This window comes from Oncorhynchus mykiss, chromosome 21 (assembly GCF_057628025.1).
Source record: "Oncorhynchus mykiss isolate SJ-2025 chromosome 21, ASM5762802v1, whole genome shotgun sequence".
Classification (NCBI taxonomy): domain Eukaryota; kingdom Metazoa; phylum Chordata; class Actinopteri; order Salmoniformes; family Salmonidae; genus Oncorhynchus; species Oncorhynchus mykiss.
Genome location: NC_143042.1, coordinates 28,777,630 through 28,802,288, shown reverse-complemented (window position 1 = coordinate 28,802,288; position 24,659 = coordinate 28,777,630). Strand labels below are relative to the sequence as shown.

Here is a 24,659-nt window from a genome sequence, read left to right as displayed (position 1 = left end):
AAGAAGACCCATTTCTATCTGGAATTTTGTTCTTCATCATGTATTCTCTACTTTTGGTGGCCTTAACTTCATGTTGTTTTGCAATTATAATATTGACAAAGTTCTTGTCATGGTCCTTAATTTCTAAACACAATTTTTCTCCACAAAGATATTATATGTGGAATAATCGGGATGTATTGTATAAAAATACCTCTTTGTTTTTAGAATATTGGTTCCGAAATAATATCCTATTGGTGAGCCAACTGGTAAATGCAGAGGGTCTTTTACTCAGTTATAAAGAATTCTTATCACTTTACAAGGTCCCTGTAATACCTAAAGATTTTGCAATTGTTTTAGATGCCATTCCCTCAGGTGTTGCTATGTTTTTCAGGAACGTGTCAAGACCTGACCCTCAGAGCCTACCTTCTATTGACCCTGTTGACTCATCAGTAGGGAAGATTTGTTTCTCTTTTGGTCCGTTCAACAACAGAGCGATATGATCCTTGTTTCAGCAGGATGTTGTATCTATACCTTATGTCGTGCCTTATTGGAATGGATTTATTGATCATATCTGTTGGAAATAAGTTTGGATGTTGCCACACACATACCTACTTGTGAACAAAATTAAGGAAGTTTCCTTTAAAATTATTCATAAATATTATCCTGCCAACCACTATATGAAGAAGTTTAAGGAAAACATCAACTCAAATGGCTCCTTTTGTAATGACCACCCAGAAACAGTGTTGCAGCTTTTTTGGCATTGTATGCATGTAAGAAAACTGTGGCAAGACATCAGTAGGTTTATAATTGAACACATTTATGAAGATGTTACACTTTTGTGGAGAGATCATACAACAGAAATAAGCTGAAACATTTTTATGTAATTAATTTCATTATTCTTTTAGCCAAATTTCATATACACAAATGTAAATTTACAAACAGAAAACCACATTTTCGTACCCTACAAAAAGAAATTGAACTGTATTTTAAGACGGTTAAATGCTCTACTAACAAAAAAGCTGTTAGAATTGTAAGTATATGCATGTCCCTTAAGGTCCTTGTGTAAATGTAATGTGATATTGTACCCCCTAGCTCGATTGTCCATTGTTTGTAATCTATGTATGTTTGTGTTCCCTCTTGTGCTTTGTGTATTGATTTGTTGTTAATTAAAAAATATAAAAAATAAAAAAGGTTGGGGGAAAAAATATATATATATTTAAGATAAATGCAATGGTGGCCGTGGTGCAACTTGGAAATAGCACGGGGACCTGGAGACTAGTCAGGACCGAGGGAAAGGTGAACGGAGCTAAGTACAGAGAGATCATTGATAAAAACTTGCTCCCCAGAGGCCAAAAAACCCGCAACCAATACACTGGCTTATTAAGTGTTTATCAACGAACTCGATTTTCGGTACTTCCTGGACACGTCGACGTAGCGGACAGAAACCGGAAATCTGTTTACCAAAAGAGTACATTCGTTTTGAATTATGGAGACATTATACGGTATACCTTTCGCAGTGTTGGAATGTCCAAATATAAAACTCAAAAAGCCGTCATGGTTGCACATGCCCTCTGCTATGACAGTCTATGCGATTGTTATTGTATCGTACTTTCTCATTACTGGAGGTAAGTTGTCGAACACTGCTGCTAGCTGTAACAGATCATGGTTAATACAGCCCCAAACATGCTTTGCTTTGGCTGTAACGTTATACACCAAGTTACGTCCATCTAACTAACTATGTGTTAAAAACGATATTCAACAATCACAAGTATTGTATGCAGTTAGCGATAGCTGGGATACTCAACTAGTCTTTAGTCGACACAACGATTTACGATGGAGTTTAGTGGTGACTAGTGTGGCTGGACTGGCACCCCGTCACACAAAATTACGTTGTTTTTATATGTATAAATGTGCGTAATTGTGGGATATTCTTAGGGTGCTGAAATCCAGTATATGTGATGTCAGAGCTCCAGTCCGCCCACATCAATCACTGCTAAACTCTATCTTAAATCGTGGAGTTGAGTTTCATCAGCTACTTAACTCCAGGATTTGTAATTTATGCAACATTATTTAGTTAACATACACATTGAGGAAAAACCAGTACATGCAGTCAGACCAATACAATCGGCTAATCGGTGTTGCAAAAATGAAGGGATTTCATAACACATAATTAACATTACAAACCAGTTTTGTGCCAACCATCAACTAAATCTGCTTTTTCCAAGCCCACCCATTCTGTTAACATCTGACTCAACCAGTGATCTGTTTGTGCAGTAATGTTGAACTTTTTTTGGATGTAGCTAGTGAACTAGTTTTTTTTTAGTAACTTTAGTTAAACAAAGGGTAGCTTTACTGTGTAGCTTTAATGTGTGTCTATTAAGTAATTGGTAGCTTGGTCATTTTGAGTCTTATTAATCAGGCAGTAATACACACTTAATTGGTATAAACAATAAAACCAATACCTGCAAAATCATGTAAATGTTCCTTACAAGCTAGAATGTTAAATGCAATTACATTTTAACATACTATACCTGTTTATTTGTGCGGTTTGTCCTTCAGCTGCTAGAAATGAGACAATATCTACAAGGAAGTATTGTTTACTCAACTTTTTGAGAGCCCATAAGCCCATTCGTAAAGTATTCAGACCCTTTGACATTTTCCAAATTTTGGTTACTTTGCAGCCCTATTCTAAAATGGATTAAATTGTTTCCCCCCCTCAATCTACACACAATACGCCTTAAAGACAAAGCAAACATTACATAAAATAATAATTGTAACCAATGTAAATGTAATATTTCCTTTTATTTATGTGTGTATGTATGTGTGTGTATGTATGTATTTGTGTGTGTATGTATATGTATGGATTTTTAATGAATTTATTTGCAAATTATGGTGGAAAATAAACTTTTGTTATTGACCAAATACTTATCTCAATAATTTGTTATACCCTTTGTTGGCAATGACAGAGGTCAAACGTTTTCTGTAAGTCTTCACAAGGTTTTCACACACTGTTGCTGGTATTTTGGCCCATTCCTCCATGCAGATCTCCTCTAGAGCAGTGATGTTTTGGGGTTGTTGCTGGGCAACACGGACTTTCAACTCCCTGCAAATATTTTCTATGGGGTTGAGATCTGGAGACTGGCTAGGCCACTCCAGGACCTTGAAATGCTTCTTACGAAGCCACTCCTTCGTTGCCCGGGCGGTGTGTTTGGGATCATTGTCATGCTGAAAGACACAGCCACATTTCATCTTCAATGCCCTCACTCAAAATCTGATGATACATGGCCCCATTCATTCTTTCCTTTACACGGATCAGTCGTCCTGGTCCCTTTGCAGAAAAACAGCCCCAAAGCATGATGTTTCCACCCCCTTGCTTCACAGTAGGCATGGTGTTCTTTGGATGCAACTCAGCATTCTTTGTCCTCCAAACACGACAAGTTGAGTTTTTACCAAAAAGTTATATTTTGGTTTCATCTGACCATATGACATTCTCCCAATCTTCTTCTGGATCATCCAAATGCTCTCTAGCAAACTTCAGACGGGCCTGGACATGTACTTGCTTAAAAGCAGGGGGACACGTCTGGCACTGCAGGATTTGAGTCCCTGGCGGCGTAGGGTGTTACTGATGGTAGGCTTTGTTACTTTGGTCCCAGCTCTCTGCAGGTCATTCACTAGGTCCCCCCTTGTGGTTCTGGGATTTTTGCTCACCGTTCTTGTGATCATTTTGACCCCACGGGGTGAGATCTTGTGTGGAGCCCCAGATCGAGGGAGATTATCAGTGGTCTTGAATGTCTTCCATTTCCTAATAATTGCTCCCACAGTTGATTTCTTCAAACCAAGCTGCTTACCTATTGCAGATTCAGTCTTCCCAGCCTGGTGCAGGTCTACAATTTTGTTTCTGGTGTCCTTTGACATTTCTTTGGTCTTGGCCATAGTGGAGTTCGGAGTGTGACTGTTTGAGGTTGTGGACAGGTGTCTTTTATACTGATAACAAGTTCAAACAGGTGCCATTAATACAGGTAACGAGTGGAGGACAGAGGAGCCTCTTAAAGAAGAAGTTACAGGTCTGTGAGAGCCAGAAATCTTGCTTGTTTGTAGGTGACCAAATACTTATTTTCCACCATAATTTGCAAATAAATTCATAAAAAATCCTACAATGTGATTTTCTGGATTTTTTTTCTCATTTTGTCTGTTGTAGTTGAAGTGTACCTATGATGAAAATTACAGGCCTCTCTGATCTTTTTAAGTGGGAGAACTTGCACAATTGGTGGCTGACTAAATACTTTTTTGCCCCACTATACATACATAGTCAACAAAATGCACCTATACCAAAAATGAAGTATTACTCTTCAACTCTCAATACTCCTGTCCGAGTTTCCGTGCCAACACAGAGGCCATGTCCATCAGCATACATACATACATACATACATACATACAAGTATTCAGACCCTTTACTCAGTACTTTGTTGAAGCACCTTTTGGAAGCGATTACAGCTTCGAGTCCTCTTGGGTATGACGCTACAAGCTTGTCACCTTTATTTGGGGAGTTTCTCCCATTTACCTCTGCAGACCCTCTCAAGCTCTCAGGTTGGATGGGGAGCGTCGCTGTATAGCTATTTTCAGGTCTCTCCAGAGATGTTCGATCGGGTTCAGGTCTGGGCTTTGGCTGAGCCTCTCAAGGACATTCATAGAATTGTCCTGAAGCCACTCCTGCGTTGTCCTGGCTGTGTGCTTAGGTTCATTGTCCTGTTGGATGGTGAACCTTCGCCCCAGTCTAAGGTCCTGACCGCTCTGGAGCAGGCTTTCATCAAGGATCTCTGTACTTTGCTCCGTTCATCTTTCCCTCGATCTTGACTAGTCTCCCAGTCCCTGCCGCTGAAAAACATCCCCACAGCATGATGCTGCCACCACCGTGCTTCACCGTAGGGATGGTGGCAGGTTTCCTCCAGATGTGACGCTTGGCATTCAGGCCAAAAAGTTCAATCAGGGTTTTATCAGAGCATATAATCTTGTTTCTCATTGTTTGAGACTCTTTAGGTACCTTTTGGCAAACTCCATGCCGGCTGTCATGTGCCTTTTACTCAGGAGTGGCATTTGTCTGGTCACTACCATAAAGGCCTGATTGCTGGAGTGCTGCAGAGATGGTTGTCCTTCTGGAAGGTTGTCGAATCTCCACAGAGAAACTCTGGAGCAACTGTTAGTGACCATCAGGTTCTTGGTCAACTCCCTGACCAAGGCCCTTCTCCCTCGATTGCTCATTTCGGCTGGGCGGCCACCTCTTGGTGGTTCCAAACTTCTTCCATTTTAAGAATGATGGAGGCCACTGTGTTCTTGGGGACCTTCAATGCTGCAGGTGTGGCATATCAAGAAGCTGATTAACCTGTCTAAGAGGAACCCCTCGCCAACAGCCAATGAAATTGCAGGGCGCCAATTACAAATCAACAGAAATCTCATAAATCAAATTTCTAAAACATACAAGTATTAGGCACCATTTTAAAGTAAAAAAATCTTGTTAATCCAGCCACAGTGTCTGATTTCAAAAATGCTTTACAGCGGAAGCTCCACAAACGATTATGTTAGGTCACCACCAACTCACAGAAAAACCCAGCCATTTTTCCAGCCAAAGAGAGGAGTCACAAAAAGCACCAATAGAGATAAAATTAATCACTAACCTAACCTCATATTTATATCCAAAAATCTTATTTTACATTGGCGTGTTACTCTCAGTAGTTCCAAAACATGCAGTGATATTGCAGAGAGCCACATGAATTCACAGAAATACTCATTATAAATGTCGATGAAAATACAATTGTTAGGCATGGAAATATAGATACACTTCTCCTTAATGCAACCGCTGTGTCAGATTTCAAAAAAACTTTACGGAAAAAGCATCATCTGAGAACGGCGCTCGGAGCCCAAACCAGCCAGAGAAATATCCGCCATGTTGGGTAGTCAACATTATTCATAAATAGCATTATAAATATTCACTTACATTTGATGATCTTCATCAGAATGCACTCCCAGGAATCGCAGTTCCACAATAAATGCTTGTTTTGTTCGATAATTTCCATTTATGTCCATTTATCTCCAATAGCTTCTTTTGTTAGGGCGTTTGGTAAACAAATCCAAATGCGCGATCTGGTCCATTCGGACGAAACGTTCAAAAAGTTATATTACAGGTCGAAGAAACTTGTCAAACTAAGTATAGAATCAATCTTTAGGATGTTTTTATCATAAATCTTCTATAATGTTCCAACCAGAGAATTCCATTGTCTGTAGAAAAGCAATGGAACGAGAGCGAACTCTCAAGTGAAAGTGCGTGACTTAGAACGAGGCTGTAGGCAGACCCCTTAGTCAAACATCTCCCATCCGACCCCCCCCCCTTTCACATGAGAAGCCTGAAACAACGTTCTAAAGACAGGGGACATCTAGTGGAAGCCGTAGGAAGTGCAACATAACCAATATCCCACTGTCTATTCAATAGGGGTGATTTAAAATACTACAAACCTCAGACTTCCCACTTCCTGTTTTGTATTTTTTTCTCAGATTTTTCCCTGCCATATGAGTTCTGTTATACTCACAGACATCATTCAAACAGTTTTAGAAACTTCGGAGTGTTTTCTATCCAATACTAATAATAATATGCATATATTAGCATCTGGGGCTGAGTAGGAGGCAGTTCACTCTGGGCACGCTATTCATCCAAAAGTGAAAATGCTGCCCCCTAAGAAGTTAAACAACATGATTATTACACAGGAGCACCTTGTGCTGGGGACAAAAGGCCACTCTAAAATGTGCAGTTTTGTCACACAACACAATGCCACAGATGTCTCAAGTTGAGGGAGTGTGCAAATGGCATGCGGACTGCAGGAATGTCCAGCAGAGCTGTTGCCAGAAAATGTAATGTTAATTTCTTTACCATAAGCCGCCTCCAACGCTTTATTGGAGAATTTGGCAGTACGTCCAATCGTCCTCACAACCGCAGACCACATGTATGGCGTTGTGTGGGCGAACGGTTTGCTGATGGCAACATTGTGAACAGAGTGCCCAATGGTGGTGGTGGGGTTATGGTATGGTCAGTTATAAGCAACAGACAACGAACACAATTGCATTTTAGTGATGGCAATTTGAATGCACAGAGATACTGTGACGGGATTTCGAGGCCCACTGTCGCCCCATTTGTCCTCCATCACCTCATGTTTCAGCATGATAATGCACGGCCCCATGTCGCAAGGATCTGAACACAATTCCTGGAAGCTGAAAATGTCCTAGTTCTTCCATAGCCCATTGAACATGTTTGGGATGCTCTTGATTGACATGCGCAGCGTGTTCCAGTTCCCACCAATATCCAGCAACTTCGCACAGCCATTGTAGAGGACTGGGACGACATTCCACAGTCCACAATCAAAAGCCTGATCAACTCTATGCGAAGGAGATGCAGTGCTGCATGAGGCAAATGGTGGTCACACCAGATACTGACCGGTTTTCTGATCCACGCCTCTACCTTTTTGTTAAGTTACCAACAGATGCATATCTGTATTCCCAGTCATTTGAAATACATATATTAAAACTAGCCTAACATACTGACCTGACCTGACATACTCACGCTGCGTGCGCAAGCTGTACACATACATGTTATTCAATCATTGCAGCCAAGTCCCATCTCTCCCATCTCCTCATTGGTTTTTAGGAGCATATACCCACATAGGTGATTGAAAGATGAGCTGAGGTCTACACTAGAGTCCAGTGAGTAGTGGTAATGCACCTTAAAGTTTGTTGTCAACCGCTATATAAAGTCCAAAGAAAAAGACTGAAATGGGAGAGATTACGAGAAACAAACTCGGTTTACCGTTTTATGTGTGGATTAATTGTCGGAGTAGAGGACCTTGTGCATTTCAGGTAAAAAAACAACCCAACGTTTATATCACAGGGCAAATTAGCTAGAAACAGCATGCTAGCTAGTGAAATTGCCATACATTTTTGCTTATCGACCTGTCCCCAAGTGAATATAATTGGTTCAGAGTTTGTTTTGATATTTCAACCTGTGTCCTGCACGCGATGGCGGACGCATGCACGGTCTGGTCAGCATCTAACTTTACCTCTGTACCTAACTAGAGGTTGACCGATTATGATTTTTCAACACCGATACTTTTTAAATTACATTTTTTGTAATAATGACAATTACAACAATACTGAATGAACACTTATTTTAACTTAATATAATACATCAATAAAATCAATTTAGCCTCAAATAAATAATGAAACATGTTCAATTTGGTTTAAATAAGGCAAAAACAAAGTGTTGGAGAAGAAAGTAAAAGTGCAATATGTGCCATGTAAGAAATCTAACGTTTAAGTTCCTTGCTCAGAACATGAGAACATATGAAAGCGGTGGTTCCTTTTAACATGAGTCTTCAATATTCCCAGGTAAGAAGTTTTAGGTTGTAGTTATTATAGGAATTATAGGACTATTTCTCTCTATACCATTTGTATTTCATTAACCTTTGACTATTGGATGTTCTTACAGACACTTTAGTACTGCCAGTGTAACAGTATAGCTTCCGTCCCTCTGCTCGCTCCTACCTGGGCTCGAACCAAGAACAAATCGACAACAGCCACCCTCGAAACAGCGTTACCCATGCAGAGCAAGGGGAACAACCACTCCAAGTCTCAGAGCGAGTGACGTTTGAAACGCTATTAGCGTGCACCCCGCTAACTAGCTAGCCATTTCACATCGGTTACACCAGCCTAATCTCGGGAGTAAATAGGCTTGAAGTCATAAACAGCGCAATGCTTGAAGCATTGCGAAGAGCTGCTGGCAAAACGCACGAAAGTGCTGTTTGAGTGAATGCTTACGAGCCTGCTGGTGCCGCCTACCACCGCTTAGTGAGACTGCTCTATCAAATCATAGACTTAGTTATAACTTAATAACACAGAAATACGAGCCGTAGGTCATTAATATGGTAGAATCTGGAAACTATCATCTCGAAAACAAGACGTTTATTATTTCGGTGAAATACGGAACCGTTCCGTATTTTATCTAACGGGTGGCATCCTTAAGTCTAAATATTCCTGTTACATTGCACAACCTTTAATATTATGTCATAATTACGTAAAATTCTGGCAATTTAGGCGGCCCAAACTGTTGCATATACACTGACTGCGTGCAATGAACGCAAGAGAAGTGACACAATTTCACCTGGTTAATATTGCCTGCTAACCTGGATTTCTTTTAGCTAAATATGCAGGTTTAAAAATATATACTTCTGAGTATTGATTTTAAGAAAGGCATTGATGTTTATGGTTAGGTACACATTGGAGCAACGACAGTCCTTTTTCACGAATACGCACCGCAGGACACGCTAGGTAAACTAGTAATATCATCAACCATGTGTAGTTAACTAGTGATTATGATTGAATGATTGTTTTTTATAAGATAAGTTTAATGCTAGCTAGCAACTTACCTTGGCATACTGCATTTGCGTAACAGGCAGGCTCCTCGTGGAGTGCAATGTAATTCGGTGGTTAGAGCGTTTGACTAGTTAACTGTAAGGTTGCAAGATTGAATCCCCGGGCTGACAAGGTAAAAATCTGTCGTTCTGCCCCTGAACAAGGCAGTTAACTGAATAAGAATGTGTTCTTAACTGACTTGCCTAGTTAAATAAAGATTAAATAAAGGTGTAAAAAAAATAAAAATCGGCCAAATCGGTGTCCAGAAATACCGATTTCCGATTGTTATGAAAACTTGAAATCGTCCATTCCGATTAACCGGTCGACCTCTATACCTAACTATATAACTACAGGCACTCTTTAAAAGTCAGGTAAACAATACTGTGGATAATTTGTGTCATTTTGAGCAGCTGAAGGAGTTAACTTTACATTTAATTTTATTCAACAGACAAAATTAACATTTTACAAGATTTTGCAAGAATTCATTTCAGGCTGTATATACCAATTGTGTATTACAGCCTGATTAATTACACTAGGTAATGTTAAACTATATTCTAAGAGTAACTTCCCCCACACTGTGGCTAATGAACCTTGAGTCATTTATTAGGCGATTTGTATAGGCTACTTGAAGAAAGCCAGCTCATGGTCTGGGCTAGCATTGCACCTTCTTTTGCCCTCGCACATCACGTTTACCATGCCAATGCATAGCTAACTATTGATTTTCTATCTAGTTACTTTAGCTAAATATTTTGAAGGGCTTTCATCGTGTCTCTCTCCCATCTGCAGGCATCATTTACGATGTCATTGTGGAACCACCTAGTGTGGGTTCAATGACTGATGAACATGGGCACCAGCGGCCTGTTGCGTTTTTGGCATACAGGTAAGTACGCTGGCCCTTTGCCAGTGTATGCTGTTCCTGCATTGTCAATGCTTGGGGCCATCATTTACCCCATTTATCATAATTATCTGCATTGTATTGCCAAATATGTAAAGGGTAGTCATAAACACTTTATTTGTTCTCTTTCACATGAAGAGTGAATGGCCAGTACATCATGGAAGGGTTGGCCTCCAGTTTCCTCTTCACTATGGGAGGCTTGGGCTTCATAATCCTGGATCGCTCCAATGCCCCAAACATCCCTAAACTCAACCGCTTCCTCCTGCTGTTCATTGGTTTTGTAAGCGTCCTGCTCAGCTTCTTCATGGCCAGGGTGTTCATGAGAATGAAACTGCCGTAAGTAATCTCTTGTGAAGATTTATTAGGATGCCTCCAAACCAAAACACATGAAACAAATGTCTGTGGGGTGAGGAGAAATTAGCTATTTTCTGATGGACAGCACAACACAAACCTAGGCCCTTCCCCAACACACTGCTCCCATTGAAAACCATTAAGTTGCTGCGTTTTTTAAAAATGTGTTTGTCTAGTTTGAAGACGACCTAATCGTCACAATGCAAGCAACACTCTTGATAGGATGGTTGAGATGGATGTTTGGGTGTTGCACAACCACTCAAAAGATGTACAGTGGGGCAAAAAAGTATTTAGTCAGCCACCAATTGTGCAAGTTCTCCCACATAAAAATATGAGAGAGGCCTGTAATTTTCATCATAGGTACACTTCAACTATGAAATACAAAATGAGGGAAAAAAATCCAGAAAATCACATTGTAGGATTTTTAATGAATTTATTTGCAAATGATGGTGGAAAATAAGTATTTGGTCAATAACAAAAGTTTATCTCAATACTTGTTATATACCCTTTGTTGGCAATGACAGAGGTCAAACGTTTTCTGTAAGTCGTTCACAAGGTTTTCACACACTGTTGCTGGTATTTTGGCCCATTCCTCCATGCAGATCTCCTCTAGAGCAGTGATGTTTTGGGGCTGTTGCTGGGCAACACAGACTTTCAACTCCCTCCAAAGATTTTCTATGGGGTTGAGATCTGGAGACTGGCTAGGCCACTCCAGGACCTTGAAATGCTTCTTTCGAAGCCACTCCTTCGTTGCCCGGGCGGTGTGTTTGGGATCATTGTCATGCTGAAAGAACCAGCCACGTTTCATCTTCGATGCCCTTGCTGATGGAAGGAGGTTTTCACTCAAAATCTCACGATACATGGCCCCATTCATTCTTTCCTTTACACGGATCAGTCATCCTGGTCCCTTTGCAGAAAAACAGCCCCAAAGCATGATGTTTCCACCCCCATGGTGTTCTTTGGATGCAACTCAGCATTCTTTGTCCTCCAAACACGACGAGTTGAGTTTTTACCAAAAAGTTCTATTTTGGTTTCATCTGACCATATGACATTCTCCCAATCTTCTTCTGGATCATCCAAATTCTCTAGCGAACTTCAGACGGGCCTGGACATGTACTGGCTAAGCAGGGGGACACGTCTGGCACTGCAGGATTTGTGTGACTGATGGTAGGCTTTGTTACTTTGGTCCCAGCTCTCTGCAGGTCATTCACTACATCCCCCCGTGTGGTTCTGGGATTTTTGCTCACCGTTCTTGTCATCATTTTGACCCCACGGGGTGAGATCTTGCGTGGAGCCCCAGATTGAGGGAGATTATCAGTGGTCTTGTATGTCTTCCATTTCCTAATAATTGCTCCCACAGTTGATTTCTTCAACCAAGCTGCTTACCTATTGCAGATTCAGTCTTCCCAGCCTGGTGCAGGTCTACAATTTTGTTTCTGGTGTCCTTTGACATTTCTTTGGGCTTGGCCATAGTGGAGTTTGGAGTGTGACTGTTTGAGGTTGTGGACAGGTGTCTTTTTTACTGATAACAAGTTCAAACAGGTGCCATTAATACAGGTAATGAGTGGAGGGCAGAGGAGCCTCTTAAAGAAGAAGTTACAGGTCTGTGAGAGCCAGAAATCTTGCTTGTTTGTAGGTGACCAAATACTTATTTTCCACCATGATTTGCAAATAAATTCATTAAAAAATCCTACACTGTGATTTTCAGGATTTTTTTCTCATTTTGTCTGTCATAGTTGAAGTGTACCTATGATGAAAATTACAGGCCTCTCATCTTTTTAAGTGGGAGAACTTGCACAATTGGTGGCAAACTAAATACTTTTTTGCCCCACTGTACATATGAGTAATGTAGGATATGTAAACATTGTATTAATTGGAATTGTTTAAAGTGGCTAGTGATACATGTTTTACATATATTTCCATTATTAAAGTGAGTTGGAGTTGAGTCAGTATGTTGGCAGCAGCCACTCAATGTTAGTGGTGGCTGTTTAACAGTCTGATGGCCTTGAGATAGAAGCTGTTTTTCAGTCACTCGGTCCCTGCTTTGATGCACCTGTACTGACCTCGCCTTCTGGATGATAGCGGGGTGAACAGGCAGTGGCTTGGGTGGTTGTTGTCCTTGATGATCTTTATGGCCTTCCTGTGACATCTGGTGGTGTAGGTGTCCTGGAGGGCAGGGAGTTTGCCCCCGGTTATGCAGACCTCACTACCCTCTGGAGAGCCTTACGGTTGTGGGTGGAGCAGTTGCCGTACCAGGCGGTGATACAGCCCGACAGGATGCTCTTGATTATGCATCTGTAGAAGTTTGAGTGCTTTTGGTGACAAGCCAAATTTCTTCAGCCTCCTGAGGTTGAAGAGGCTCTGCTGCGCCTTCTTCACAACGCTGTCTGTGTGGGTGGACCAATTCAGTTTGTCCGTGATGTGTACGACGAGGAACTTAAAACTTACTACCCTCTCCACTCGTTGATGTGGATAGGGGGGTGCTCCCTCTGCTGTTTCCTGAAGTGATCTCCTTTGTTTTGTTGACGTTGAGTGTGAGGTTATTTTCCTGACACCACACTCCGAGGGCCCTCACCTCCTCCCTGTAGGCCGTATCGTTGTTGTTGGTAATCAAGCCTACCACTGTAGTGTCGTCCGCAAACTTGATGATTGAGTTGGAGGCGTGCATTGCCATACACTCGTGGGTGAACAGGGAGTACAGGAGAGGGCTCAGAACGCACCCTTGTGGGGCCCCAGTGTTGAGGATCTGCGGGGTAGAGATGTTGTTACCTACCCTCACCACCTGGGGGCGGCCCGTCAGGAAGCCCAGTTCCCAGTTGCACAGGGCGGGGTCGAGACCCAGGGTCTCGAGCTTGATGACGAGGTTGGAGGGTACTATGTTGTTAAATGCTGAGCTGTAGTCGATGAACAGCATTCTCACATAGGTATTCCTCTTGTCCAGATGGGTTAGGGCAGTGTGCAGTGTGGTTGCGATTGCGTCGTCTGTGGACCTATTCGGGCGGAAAGCAAATTGGAGTGGGTCTAGCGTGTCAGGTAGGGTGGAGGTGATATGGTCCTTCACTAGTCTCTCAAAGCACTTCATGATGACGGAAGTGAGTGCTACAGTTACCTTAGCTTTCTTGGGAACAGGAACAATGGTGGTCCTCTTGAAGCATGTGGGAACAGCAGACTGGGATAAGGATTGATTGAATATGTCCATTAACACACCAGCCAGCTGGTCTGAGGATGCAGCTGGGGATGCCGTCTGGGCCTGCAGCCCTGCAAGGGTTAACACATTTAAATGTTTTACTCACATCGGCTGCAGTGAAGGAGAGTCCGCAGGTTTTGGTAGCGGGCCATGTCAGTGGCACTGTATTGTCCTCAAAGAAAAGCAAAGAAGTTATTTTGTCTGTCTCGAAGCAAGACATCCTGGTCCGCGACGGGGCTGGTTTTCTTTTTGTAACCCGTGATTGACTGTAGACCCTGCCACATACCTCTTGTGTCTGAGCCGTTGAATTGCAACTCTACTTTGTCTCTATACTGACTCTTAGCTTGTTTGATTGCCTTGTGGAGGGAATTGCTACACTGTATTCGGTCATGTTTCCGGTCACCTTGCCCTGGTTAAAAGCAGTGGTTTGCGCTTTCAGTTTCGCGCGAATGCTGCCATCAATCCACGGTTTCTGGTTTGGGAATGTTTTAATAGTTGCTGTGGGTACGACATCGCCGATGCACTTTCTAATGAACTCGCTCACCGAATCAGCGTATTCGTCAATGTTGTTGTTGGACGCAATGCGGTACATATCCCAATCCACGTGATCGAAGCAGTCTTGAAGCGTTGAATCAGATTGGTCGGACCAGCGTTGAACAGACCTGGGCCCGGGAGCTTCTTGTTTTAGTTTCTGTCTGTAGGCTGGAAGCAACAAAATTGAGTCGTGGTCAGCTTTTCCGAAAGGAGGGCGGGGGAGGGCCTTATATGCATCGCGGAAGTTAGAATAACAATGATCCAGGGTTTTACCAGCCCTGGTTGCACAAATGATATGCTGATATAATTTAGGGAGTCTTGTTTTCAGATTAGCCTTGTTAAAATCCCCAGCTACAATGAATGCAGCCTCAGGATATGTGGTTTCCAGTTTACATAGAGTCAAATAAAGTTTGTTCAGGGCCATCTGTGTCTGCTTGGGGGGAAATATATACGGCTGTGATTATAATCGAAGAGAATTCCCTTGGTAGATAATGCGGTCGACATTTGATTATGAGGAATTCTAAATCAGGTGAACAGAAGGACTTGAGTTCCTGTATGTTGTTATGATCACATCACGTCTCGTTAATCACAAGGCATACCCCCCCCCGCCCTTCTTCTTACCAGAAAGATGCTTGTTTCTGTCGGCGCGATGCGTGAAGAAACCAGCTGGCTGCACCGACTCCGATAGCGTTTCTCGAGTGAGCCATGTTTGCGTGAAGCAAAGAACGTTACAGTCTCTGATGTCTCTCTGGAATGCTACCCTTGCTCGGATTTCATCAACCTTGTTGTCAAGAGACTGGACATTGGCGGGTAGTATGCTAGGGAGTGGTGCGCGATGTGCCCGTCTCCGGAGCCTGACCAGAAGACCGCTTCGTTTGGTCACCTCCCTGACCAAGGCCCTTCTCCCCGAATTGCTTAGTTTGGCTGGGCGGTCAGCTCTAGGAAGAGTCTTGGTGGTTCCAAACTTCTTTGATTTAAGAATGGAGGCCACTGTTTTCTTGAGGACCTTCAATGCTGAGGAAATGTTTTGGTAACCTTCCCCAGATCTGTGCCTCGACACATTCCTGTCTCGGAGCTCTACGGACAATTCCTTCGACCTCATGGCTTGGTTTTTGCCCTGACATGCACTGTCAACTGTGGGACCTTATATAGATAGGTGTGTTCCTTTCCAAATCATGTCTAATCAATTGAATTTACCAAAGGTGGACTCTAATGAAGTTGTAGAAACAAGGATGATCAATTGAAACGAGATGAACCTGAGCTAAATTTTGAGTCTTATTGCAAAGGGTCTGAATACTTATGTAAATAAGGCTTTTCCGTTTGGCGTATTGTGTATAGGTTGATTTTTTTTAAATATATTTTTTTACAATTTAATCCAGTTTAGAATAAGGCTGTAACAACATGTGAAAAACGAACTGATAGTTATACACAAAGCAATAATTTTACTTCTTGTTTTTTCTCTATTGCCATTGTCTTGGCTGGAAGAAGATTTAGTGAATTGGGAGGTGCAGAGTGAGAATACAGTAGGGGGAGTGCAAGTGATTCTCAAATGTAATGTTGTATGTGTTCTCAACACTCGTCCTCGCTAGAACGTCTTCGGGGAATGCACTCGGCGCATGAGTGTGGAGCACGGTAGTATGCATATAAAGAAACACCCACTGTTTTTGACTCTATGATAATGTTGGCAAAACACAATGGATGTATCTCCAAATGCCACCCTATTCCCTAATATAGTACACTACTATTAACCGGGGCCCATACTTCCCTGGCAAAACTAGTGCACTATATATGGATGTTTAAAAAAAAAAAAAAAAAGATTTAACCTTTATATAACTAGGCAAGTCCGTTAAGAACAAATTCTTATTTACAATGACGGCCTAGGAACACTGGGTTAACTGCCTTGTTCAGGGGCGGAACGACAGATTTTACCTTGTCAGCACGGGGATTTGATCTAGCAACCTTTCGGTTACTGGCCCAATGCTCTAACCACTAGGCAACCTTACGCCCCAATAGGGTGCGGTCATTTGGTACAAAACCTAAGACTATCAAATATCGAAGGAAGCTAAATATAGGCCTATCCCATTGGGCACCCGACGTCAAGTCAACATCCATTCCACGTTGGTTCAACGTAATTTTGTGCGTGCCCAGTGGGATATCTAAAAATCTGTATTTTGAGTGGAACATCCCTTGTCAAGGCACAGTAGTGTTGTCATCTAAATTAGAGCTGTTGCATTAGCAGAATGTGATGCTCATATTTCAAATTATGTGATATCATTGGAATGGAAAAGGCGCAATTCTCGCTCACCATTAAACTCATTATTTTATTTAAACAACTATTAAACGCTTGACATTTCAGCCTTCATCAGAACAATGACACATAGGGAATAGACAAGTACATGTAGGGATGGGGGGGAGACAATTAGGGAGAACTCTATTCAGCTGGCAGTGCCAATGAGAGGTGTGGCAGTCAATTCAAGTAGGTCCTGAGGTACTGTGGTCAAAGGCAAAATACAGACTAGAAAACAATAATGCAATGGAAAATGCTATGCAATCAAATTACAACTGCAAAAGATAGTGAAGATGTAAAATCATTGCATTGTTCAGGAACACGTATTTGTTAAAAAAAAAATGTCCTTGAAGGCAGATAAAGCACATATGCGTTTTATAATAAGATCAAACACTTTTGCATGTGAACTGGGAATCCTAAGTCATTACTCCACATGCTTGACATACATCACTTTGTTTTGAGCTGACTTCGCTTTCAGCTTTGAACTGGACACCTGGCTCAAACCCAGGAGGTGTTTTTCACCTGATTCAAACTCCTTATGACCTGTGAATCGGGCCAGCTTAATCAATGTTCTGATGAAGGCCATTGATAAATGCTGAAACATCAAGCTTTTACTAGTTGTTCAAATAAAATGTGTGTTTAGTGGTGAGTGAGCATTTCCCCTTTTCAACTCACGTTGGTTAAGCGCCCTCCACTTCCACGTTGGTTAAGCGCCCTCCACGATTCATCACTCCATGGTGATCTTAGGCTTGTGTGCTGCTGCTCAGCCATGAAACCCATTTCATGAAGCTCCCGACGAATAGTTATTGTGCTGACGTTGTTTCAAGAGGCAGTTTGGAACTCTGTAGTGAGTGTTGAAACAGAGATTTTTCCACTTCACAATAACAGCACTTAAAGCTCTAGCAAGGCAGAAATTTGAAGAACTGACTTGTTGGCATCCTATGACGGTACCACGTTAAGTCACTGAGCTCTTCAGTAAGGCCATTCTCTTGCCAAAGTTTGTCTATGAAGATTGCATGGCTGTGTGCTCAATTTTATACACCTGTCAGCAACTGGTATAGCTGAAGGGGTGTCCACATACTTTTGTATATATAGTGTGTATATCAATCAGTTATTTACCTGAACTGCTGACAAATATTTAAAGTTTTGTCATTGAGGATCCTCCTGTTAATTTTGACCGCACATGTTGGAAGCCTACTCTAATCTGTCTCTACCTTTCCTTTTTATATTTCCCTGCAGTGGGTACCTCATGGGTTAAAGATGGACACAACATATTCCAAAGATGAAGAAAGAAGTGCAAAGACATGTATAACTTGCACAATCACTGATTATGTAATAATGCTTCAATTGATTTATGCCAGCCTAAACATTCAACACAAATTTAAATTGCAAATTTAGAATTGACAGTAACATCCTTCCCGAGCAATACGTCTTTGACCATGTTTGAGTGATGTAATAAAGGCCAGTGCTGTCAAAAATGAGATTTCCTGTGTTTTATATATTTCCCGAGGTTTTAATAATAAATAAATATAATATGAAAATGATAATTGGTGGGATGGAGTTTTTGCCTGCCTGGTGACATTACCAGGCGGTATGATAATACAAGTTTTCCCAAACTCGGTCCTGGGGCCCCCCCGGGTACACATTTAGTTTTTTGCTTTCGCACTGCACAGTTGATTCAAATAATCAAAGCTTGATGATCAGTAAGTCATTTGAATCAGCTGTTTAGTGCTAGGGCAAAAACCAAAACGTGCACCCGGGACAGAGTTTGGGAAACACTGAGTTAATAGACCAATAGCATAGCTCCTTGAAAGCAGCAGCTCTAGCCTTTAGCTCAGTGCGGTTGTGGCCTGTAATCCATGGCTTCTGGTTGGGGTATGTACGTACGTACGGTCACTGTGGGGACGACGTCATCGATGCACTTATTGATGAAGCCAATTTTTATTTTACCTTTTTATTTACAGTATAATCACATTTTTGTAAATATGAGTATATCTTTTCATGTGACAACACTGAAGAAATGACACTTTGCTACAATGTAAAGTAGTGAGTGTACAGCTTGTATAACAGTGTAAATTTGCTGTCCCCTCAAAATAACTCAACACACAGCTCCGTGATGTGCCCTCTAGTGTACAAATTAAGTGGCATATAGAAAGACAGACAAACTACAGCTCACATAAATAGACCAAAATTGATATTTTGGCAGTGATATCAATAGCAATCATTTAAAGCTGAGATCTGCAATAGGCATAACGGCGACACTGTCTGCCCCCAGGTGCATTTGTTATTGTTTTTCTTTTGCAGAAATGAGCATCCAGCATCGTAGTAAAATGCATCTTAATTTGTATCAGCATCTTTCTGTTCAGAGGTTAAAAACATCCATAATGCAACCATTTCACATCACTGCAACAGATGGTTATTTGATTATTTTATAAATTATTACCAAAGATTATACAATTTGTGGTAGTATTAAATCCAAACTGAACTCATCCTAGTGAAACAGCCTGAATTATGTTTGGATCACAGGGTAGCAGTGCATGTTGAAGTAAGTATATAGAGAAGATTAACTTTGGCTGGATGTCCAAAAAGTAGTGCTCTTTCCCTCTCACCACTCAAATTGAGAGCAGCGCACAGGACCAGCAACAGATCTGTGTAGAAGTTGCCACTAATAGAAACGGTTTACCCTACCCAAAATTTAGTCAGCCAGTCAATTCTGTGAACAACCGCAGTGTGTAGTAATAAAAAACGTCAGTTGGAGTTACATTTACCACTTTTTCTTTTCTCATCACAGAAAAAAATATGTAAACAACACACAAAGATGTTCTTCGGCTCTTTGATGATATGCCCATCGAAAAGGTCTGTATTTTGAGCGCAAGTACTTAAGCATGAACAACTCACATCCAATGTGCGATCTCACTCAGGTTTAACCTCATTCCCAATTAACTTGGCAGAGGTGTATGATGTATTTTGTACAAGGATAATCAGTGTCACCTAACTGGTAACTTGTGTAAGCAACCAACCAATCGCAAATTACCTTTGATGCTTCATAGAAACCTCCAAATAGTTACGGAAATCATTTATGTACATCTGACTGAACCTGTTTCCAAAAACACTTTGTTTAATGTTTCACTATGCTTTCTTTCAGGTTTCTTGGTGCACGTCATTGTTGTATGGTGGTATAATACATTTTGTATTGTAAATATGTAGGGATGTAAAAATGTTATGTGATTACTGTTTTATCTTTTGTTTTGTGTGATTTAAGGGCCTTACTTTCTGGGGTCCAAACACATTAACTGCTGCCTTGGCAGCAGCTAATTGGGATCCCTAATAAATACAAATTCAGTTTCTACCCCATTTAAAAATTAGTAACTTTCATTTATTCCCATTGTAAGTTATGGTTTGCATTGCAAATGAGGGTATAAACTGGGACAAGCAGAGTAAGTAGACCTTTAAGTAGTAAAATAAAGTTTAAATAAAACCAACACTTAACAGTACATTACTCAACACTAGTGAGACTCATGTCGCCTATGGTAGGCCAACAGTACATCTACAAATATTTTTTTCATCTCTACATGTACAGTGGTATTCACCCCCTTGGCATTCTATTTTGATGCCTACAAACTGGAATAAAAATAGATTTTTGGGGGGTTGGTATCATTTAATTTACACAACATGCCTACCACTTTAAAGATGCAAAATATTTTTGGTAAACAAACAAGAAATAAGACAAAAACAGAACTTGAGCGTGCATAACTATTCACCCCCAAGGTCAATACTTTGTAGAGCCACCTTTTTGCAGCAATTTCAGCTGCACGTCTCTTTGGGTATGTCTCTATAAGCTTGGCAAATCTAGCCACTGGGATTTTTGCCCATTCTTTTAAGGCAAAACTGCTCCAGCTCCTTCAAGTTGGATCGGTTCCGCTGGTATACAGCAATCTTTAAATCATACCACAGATTCTCAATTGGATTGAGATCTGGGCTTTGACTAGGCCATTCCAAGACATTTAAATGTTTCCCCTTAAACCACTCATGTGTTGCTTTAGCAGTATGCCAGGGTCAATGTCCTGCTGGAAGGTGAACCTTGAAAAGGGTTAAACCAAGGCCTTATACCTTTTTAAAGGGTTAATACATTATGTTATGATAAACTGTAAGGTCTCCTCTTCAGGAGACCTCTGTGTGTCTGTTAAAACCTGTTTTTGAGTGTTGTGACCTTCAGACACTATCAGAAGGCGTCCATGTTCAGAGGCTCTATGAGTTACAGGATGTCTTAGTTCTCCCCAAGTTCTGCAAAATGTTTATCATATACTGTACTCTGTACCAACCTCTGCCTACAATTGTATTACTAAATTAGTATTTTAATACTTAAACAAAACTGGTTTGATATTTATACAGACCTGATCATTTGTTGAAGAAATTGACTGTCCCAGTCTCAAATCTCTGTAAGACTGAAACAGGTTACCCTCAAGAATTTCCCTGTATTTAGCGTCATCCATCATTCCTTCAATTATTATTTTTTAATTTTACCCCTTTTTCTCCCTAATTTCGTGGTATCCAATTGTTTTAGTAGCTACTATCTTGTCTCATTGCTACAACTCCCGTACAGGCTCGGGAGAGACGAAGGTTGAAAGTCATGCGTCCTCCGATACACAACCCAACCAAGCCGCACTGCTTCTTAACACAGCGCGCATCCAACCTGGAAGCCAGCCGCACCAATGTGTCTGAGGAAACACCGTGCACCTGGCAACCTTGGTCAGCAGTGCGCGATGAGACAAGGAAATCCCTACCGGCCAAGCTCTCCCTAACCCGGACGACGCTAGGCCAATTGTGCGTCGCCCCACGGGGCCTGGGCGCGAACCCAGAGTCTCTGATGGCACAGCTGGCGCTGAACTACAGTGCCCTTAACCACTGCGCCACCTCATTCCTTCAATTCTGACCAGTTTCCCAGTCCCTGCCGATGGAAAAACATCCCCACAGCATGATGCTGCCACCACAATGCTATTCTCGGATGTTCTCGATGGTGTTCTCTGGGTGATGAGAGGTGTTTGGTTTGTGCCAGACATAGCATTTTCCTTGGCCAAAATGCTCAATTTTAGTCTCATCTGACCAGAGTACCTTCTTCCATATCTTTGGGGAGTCTCCCATATGCCTATATATACAGGTGTGTGTGTGTATATATACTGAGATCATGTGACTAGATAGATTGCACACAGGTGGACTTTATTAAACTAATTATGTGACTTCTGAAGGTAATTGGTTGCACCAGATCGTATTTAGGGGCTTCATAGCAAAGGGGGTGAATACATACAGTTGAAGTCTAAATTTACAAGGTTGGAGTCATTAAAACTCGTTTTTCAACCCCTCCACAAATTTCTTGTTCACAAACTATAGTTTCGGCAAGTCGGTTAGGACATCTACTTTGTGCATGACACAAGTAATTTTTCCAACAATTATTTACAGACAGATTACTTCACTTCTAATTCAATGTATCACAATTAGACTATGGTTTGCAACTGCACATGGAGACAAATATTGTACTTTTTGGAGAAATGTCCTCTGGTCTGACGAAACAAAAATAGAGCTGTTTGGCCATAAGGACCATCTTTATGTTTTGAGGAAAAAGGGGGAGGCTTGCAAGCCAAAGAACACCATCCCAACCGTGAAGCACGGGGGTGGCAGCATCATGTAGTGGGGATGCTTTGCTGCAGGAGGGACTGGTGCACTTCACAAAATAGATGGCATCATGAGGGAGGAAAATTATGTGGATATGTTGAACCTAAGTTTAAGCGTGGTCGCAAATGGGTCTTCCAAATGAACAGTGATCCCAAGCATACTTCCAAAGTTGTGGCACAATGGCTTAAGAACAACAAAGTCAAGTTATTGGAGTGGCCATCACAAAGCCCTGAGCAAGGAGGCCTACAAACCTGACTCATTTACACCAGCTTTGTCAGGAGGAATGGGCCAAAATTCACCCAACTTATTGTAAGAAGCGTGTGGAAGGCTACCTGAAACTTTTGACCCAAGTTAAATAATTAAAAGGCAATGCTACCAAATACTAATCTCAATTAGTATGTAAACTTCTGACTTCTGGGAATGTGATGAAAGAAATAAAAGCTGAAATAAATCCTGTCTACTATTATTCTGACATTTCACATTCTTAAAATAAAGTGGTGATCCTAACTGACCTAAGACTGGGAATTTTTACAAGGATTAAATGTCAAGAATTGTGAAAAACTGAGTTTTTGTATATTTTTGTTCATTTTTGTATATATTTTTTTATAATTGTTTAAAACAAGTTTTTTTTTTTTTTTATATATATAATTCACTTCACCAATTTTAACTATTTTGTGTATGTCCATTACATAAAATGAAAATCTATTTAAATTACAGGTTGTAATGTCACAAAATAGGAATAACGCCACGGGGGATGAATACTTTTTCATGGCACTGTAGGTCTCCTGATTTAAAACCGATCGAACTTGTTGCATCTAAAATGTAGTTGAAATAATCATCTGCATGTTTGCCTGGCATGGATTGTGACTCCAGCCCTCTTAAACTCCGCCAATGCCGCCTGACTCTCCTCCAGTGATGTGACTCTCCACCAATAATTACATTTATAGGATTGGAGGATTCTACATTTTTTTAGGGAAAATCTGATCTGTGAGGATATCTAAGGGGCTTTTATCTAATTATAATGCAGGGTTAATAATAATAATACTAACAATCTTTTGCAGATTGTCGTTTCAAATAACTGAAAGTGAGCAATTGTAATCTGAATAAAGGGGAAAAGGCCATTCCTGAACGTGGGGGTGAGGCATTCTTACTAATTTGTAAATAAAGCCAGTTTGTTATTTAGAAATATTTATTTCTGTTTTTAGAGGGAGAGAAACTAAAAGCCCACCGTGCCTATTTAAAAAAAAAATTGTCAGTCCACATGTCAAGTGAAATTCCCCCATTGTATTTACCAAAGTTCTCTCTTAACTCCAGGACCACCAACAGTTTTTGTTGTTGTTGCCTGATGCAGGACTACAGTGCCAGAGGAGAAACTCTGACTAAAAACGTCTCCATTAATTGCCAGTTTAGACTACCAATACATCAGTGTTCTAACTCCCCCATGTGATAGTGTGGTGCAATGACAGAATGCCTCCATCTCTACCACAAATGGTCGCGGCATAAACTAGTAACTTTTAACTAGTAACTACTCTAGGTTTATTTATTTTTTTAGACTAATTACTGTTTTTTGCATGCTGTGCTCTTTTAAAAATAGGGGGTTGGGGGTTACCCTGGGGGTCGGGTGGGGTTACCCTGGGGGTCGGGTGGGGCTACAGCAATGCCATGATTACTGTATATATGTGATGACCATTGTATGCTTGCAAAGCTCAATTATTGAAAAGTACTGGGTGTGAGGAACTTGGTTACAGATTAGGATGAACCAAGTCAGTACTGAGGTACTGGGTGACAAGTGATTGAAAGTGTTATATGCACATGGTGTCCTTACTGAGGGAAGGCATTTTTTTTGTTTTGATATGTATAATTGGTGGGGTTATATACACTGCGCAAAAAACACTAAAATAACACATCCTAGATCTGAATGAATGAAATATTCTTATTAAATACTTTTTTCGTTACATAGTTGAATATGCTGACAACAAAATCACAGAAATTATCAATGGAAATCAAATTTATCAACCCATGGAGGTCTGGATTTGGAGTCACACTCAAAATTAAAGTGGAAAACCACACTTCAGGCCCCTCCAACTTTAATGTAATGTCCTTAAAACAAGTCCAAATGAGGCTCAGTAGTGTGTGTGGCCTCCACGTGCCTGTATGACCTCCCTACAACGCCTGGTCATGCTCCTGATGAGGTGGCGGATGGTCTCCTGAGGGATCTCCTCCCAGACCTGGACTAAAGCAACCGCCAACTCCTGGACAGTCTGTGGTGGATGGAGCGAGACATGATGTCCCAGATGTGCTCAATT

General features: G+C 41.2%; 1 protein-coding gene and 1 long non-coding RNA gene across 2 annotated transcripts; both read left to right on the top strand.

Moving 5' to 3' along the window:
• The first annotated feature begins 1,391 nt into the window (after positions 1-1,391).
• Positions 1,392-18,161, top strand: LOC110500319 (oligosaccharyltransferase complex subunit ostc). The gene is made up of 4 exons (XM_021577624.3): positions 1,392-1,604; positions 10,216-10,309; positions 10,463-10,660; positions 17,923-18,161. Exons 1-4 carry the CDS (start codon positions 1,466-1,468, stop codon positions 17,939-17,941), a joined length of 450 nt encoding a protein of 149 aa, XP_021433299.3. The 5' UTR covers positions 1,392-1,465; the 3' UTR covers positions 17,942-18,161.
• Positions 18,162-19,472: 1,311 nt separating this feature from the next.
• On the top strand, positions 19,473-20,045 carry LOC149973038 (uncharacterized). Its single transcript, XR_016490268.1, has 2 exons — positions 19,473-19,539; positions 19,829-20,045. It is a non-coding gene; the product is annotated as an uncharacterized LOC149973038 (long non-coding RNA).
• Positions 20,046-24,659: the final 4,614 nt, after the last annotated feature.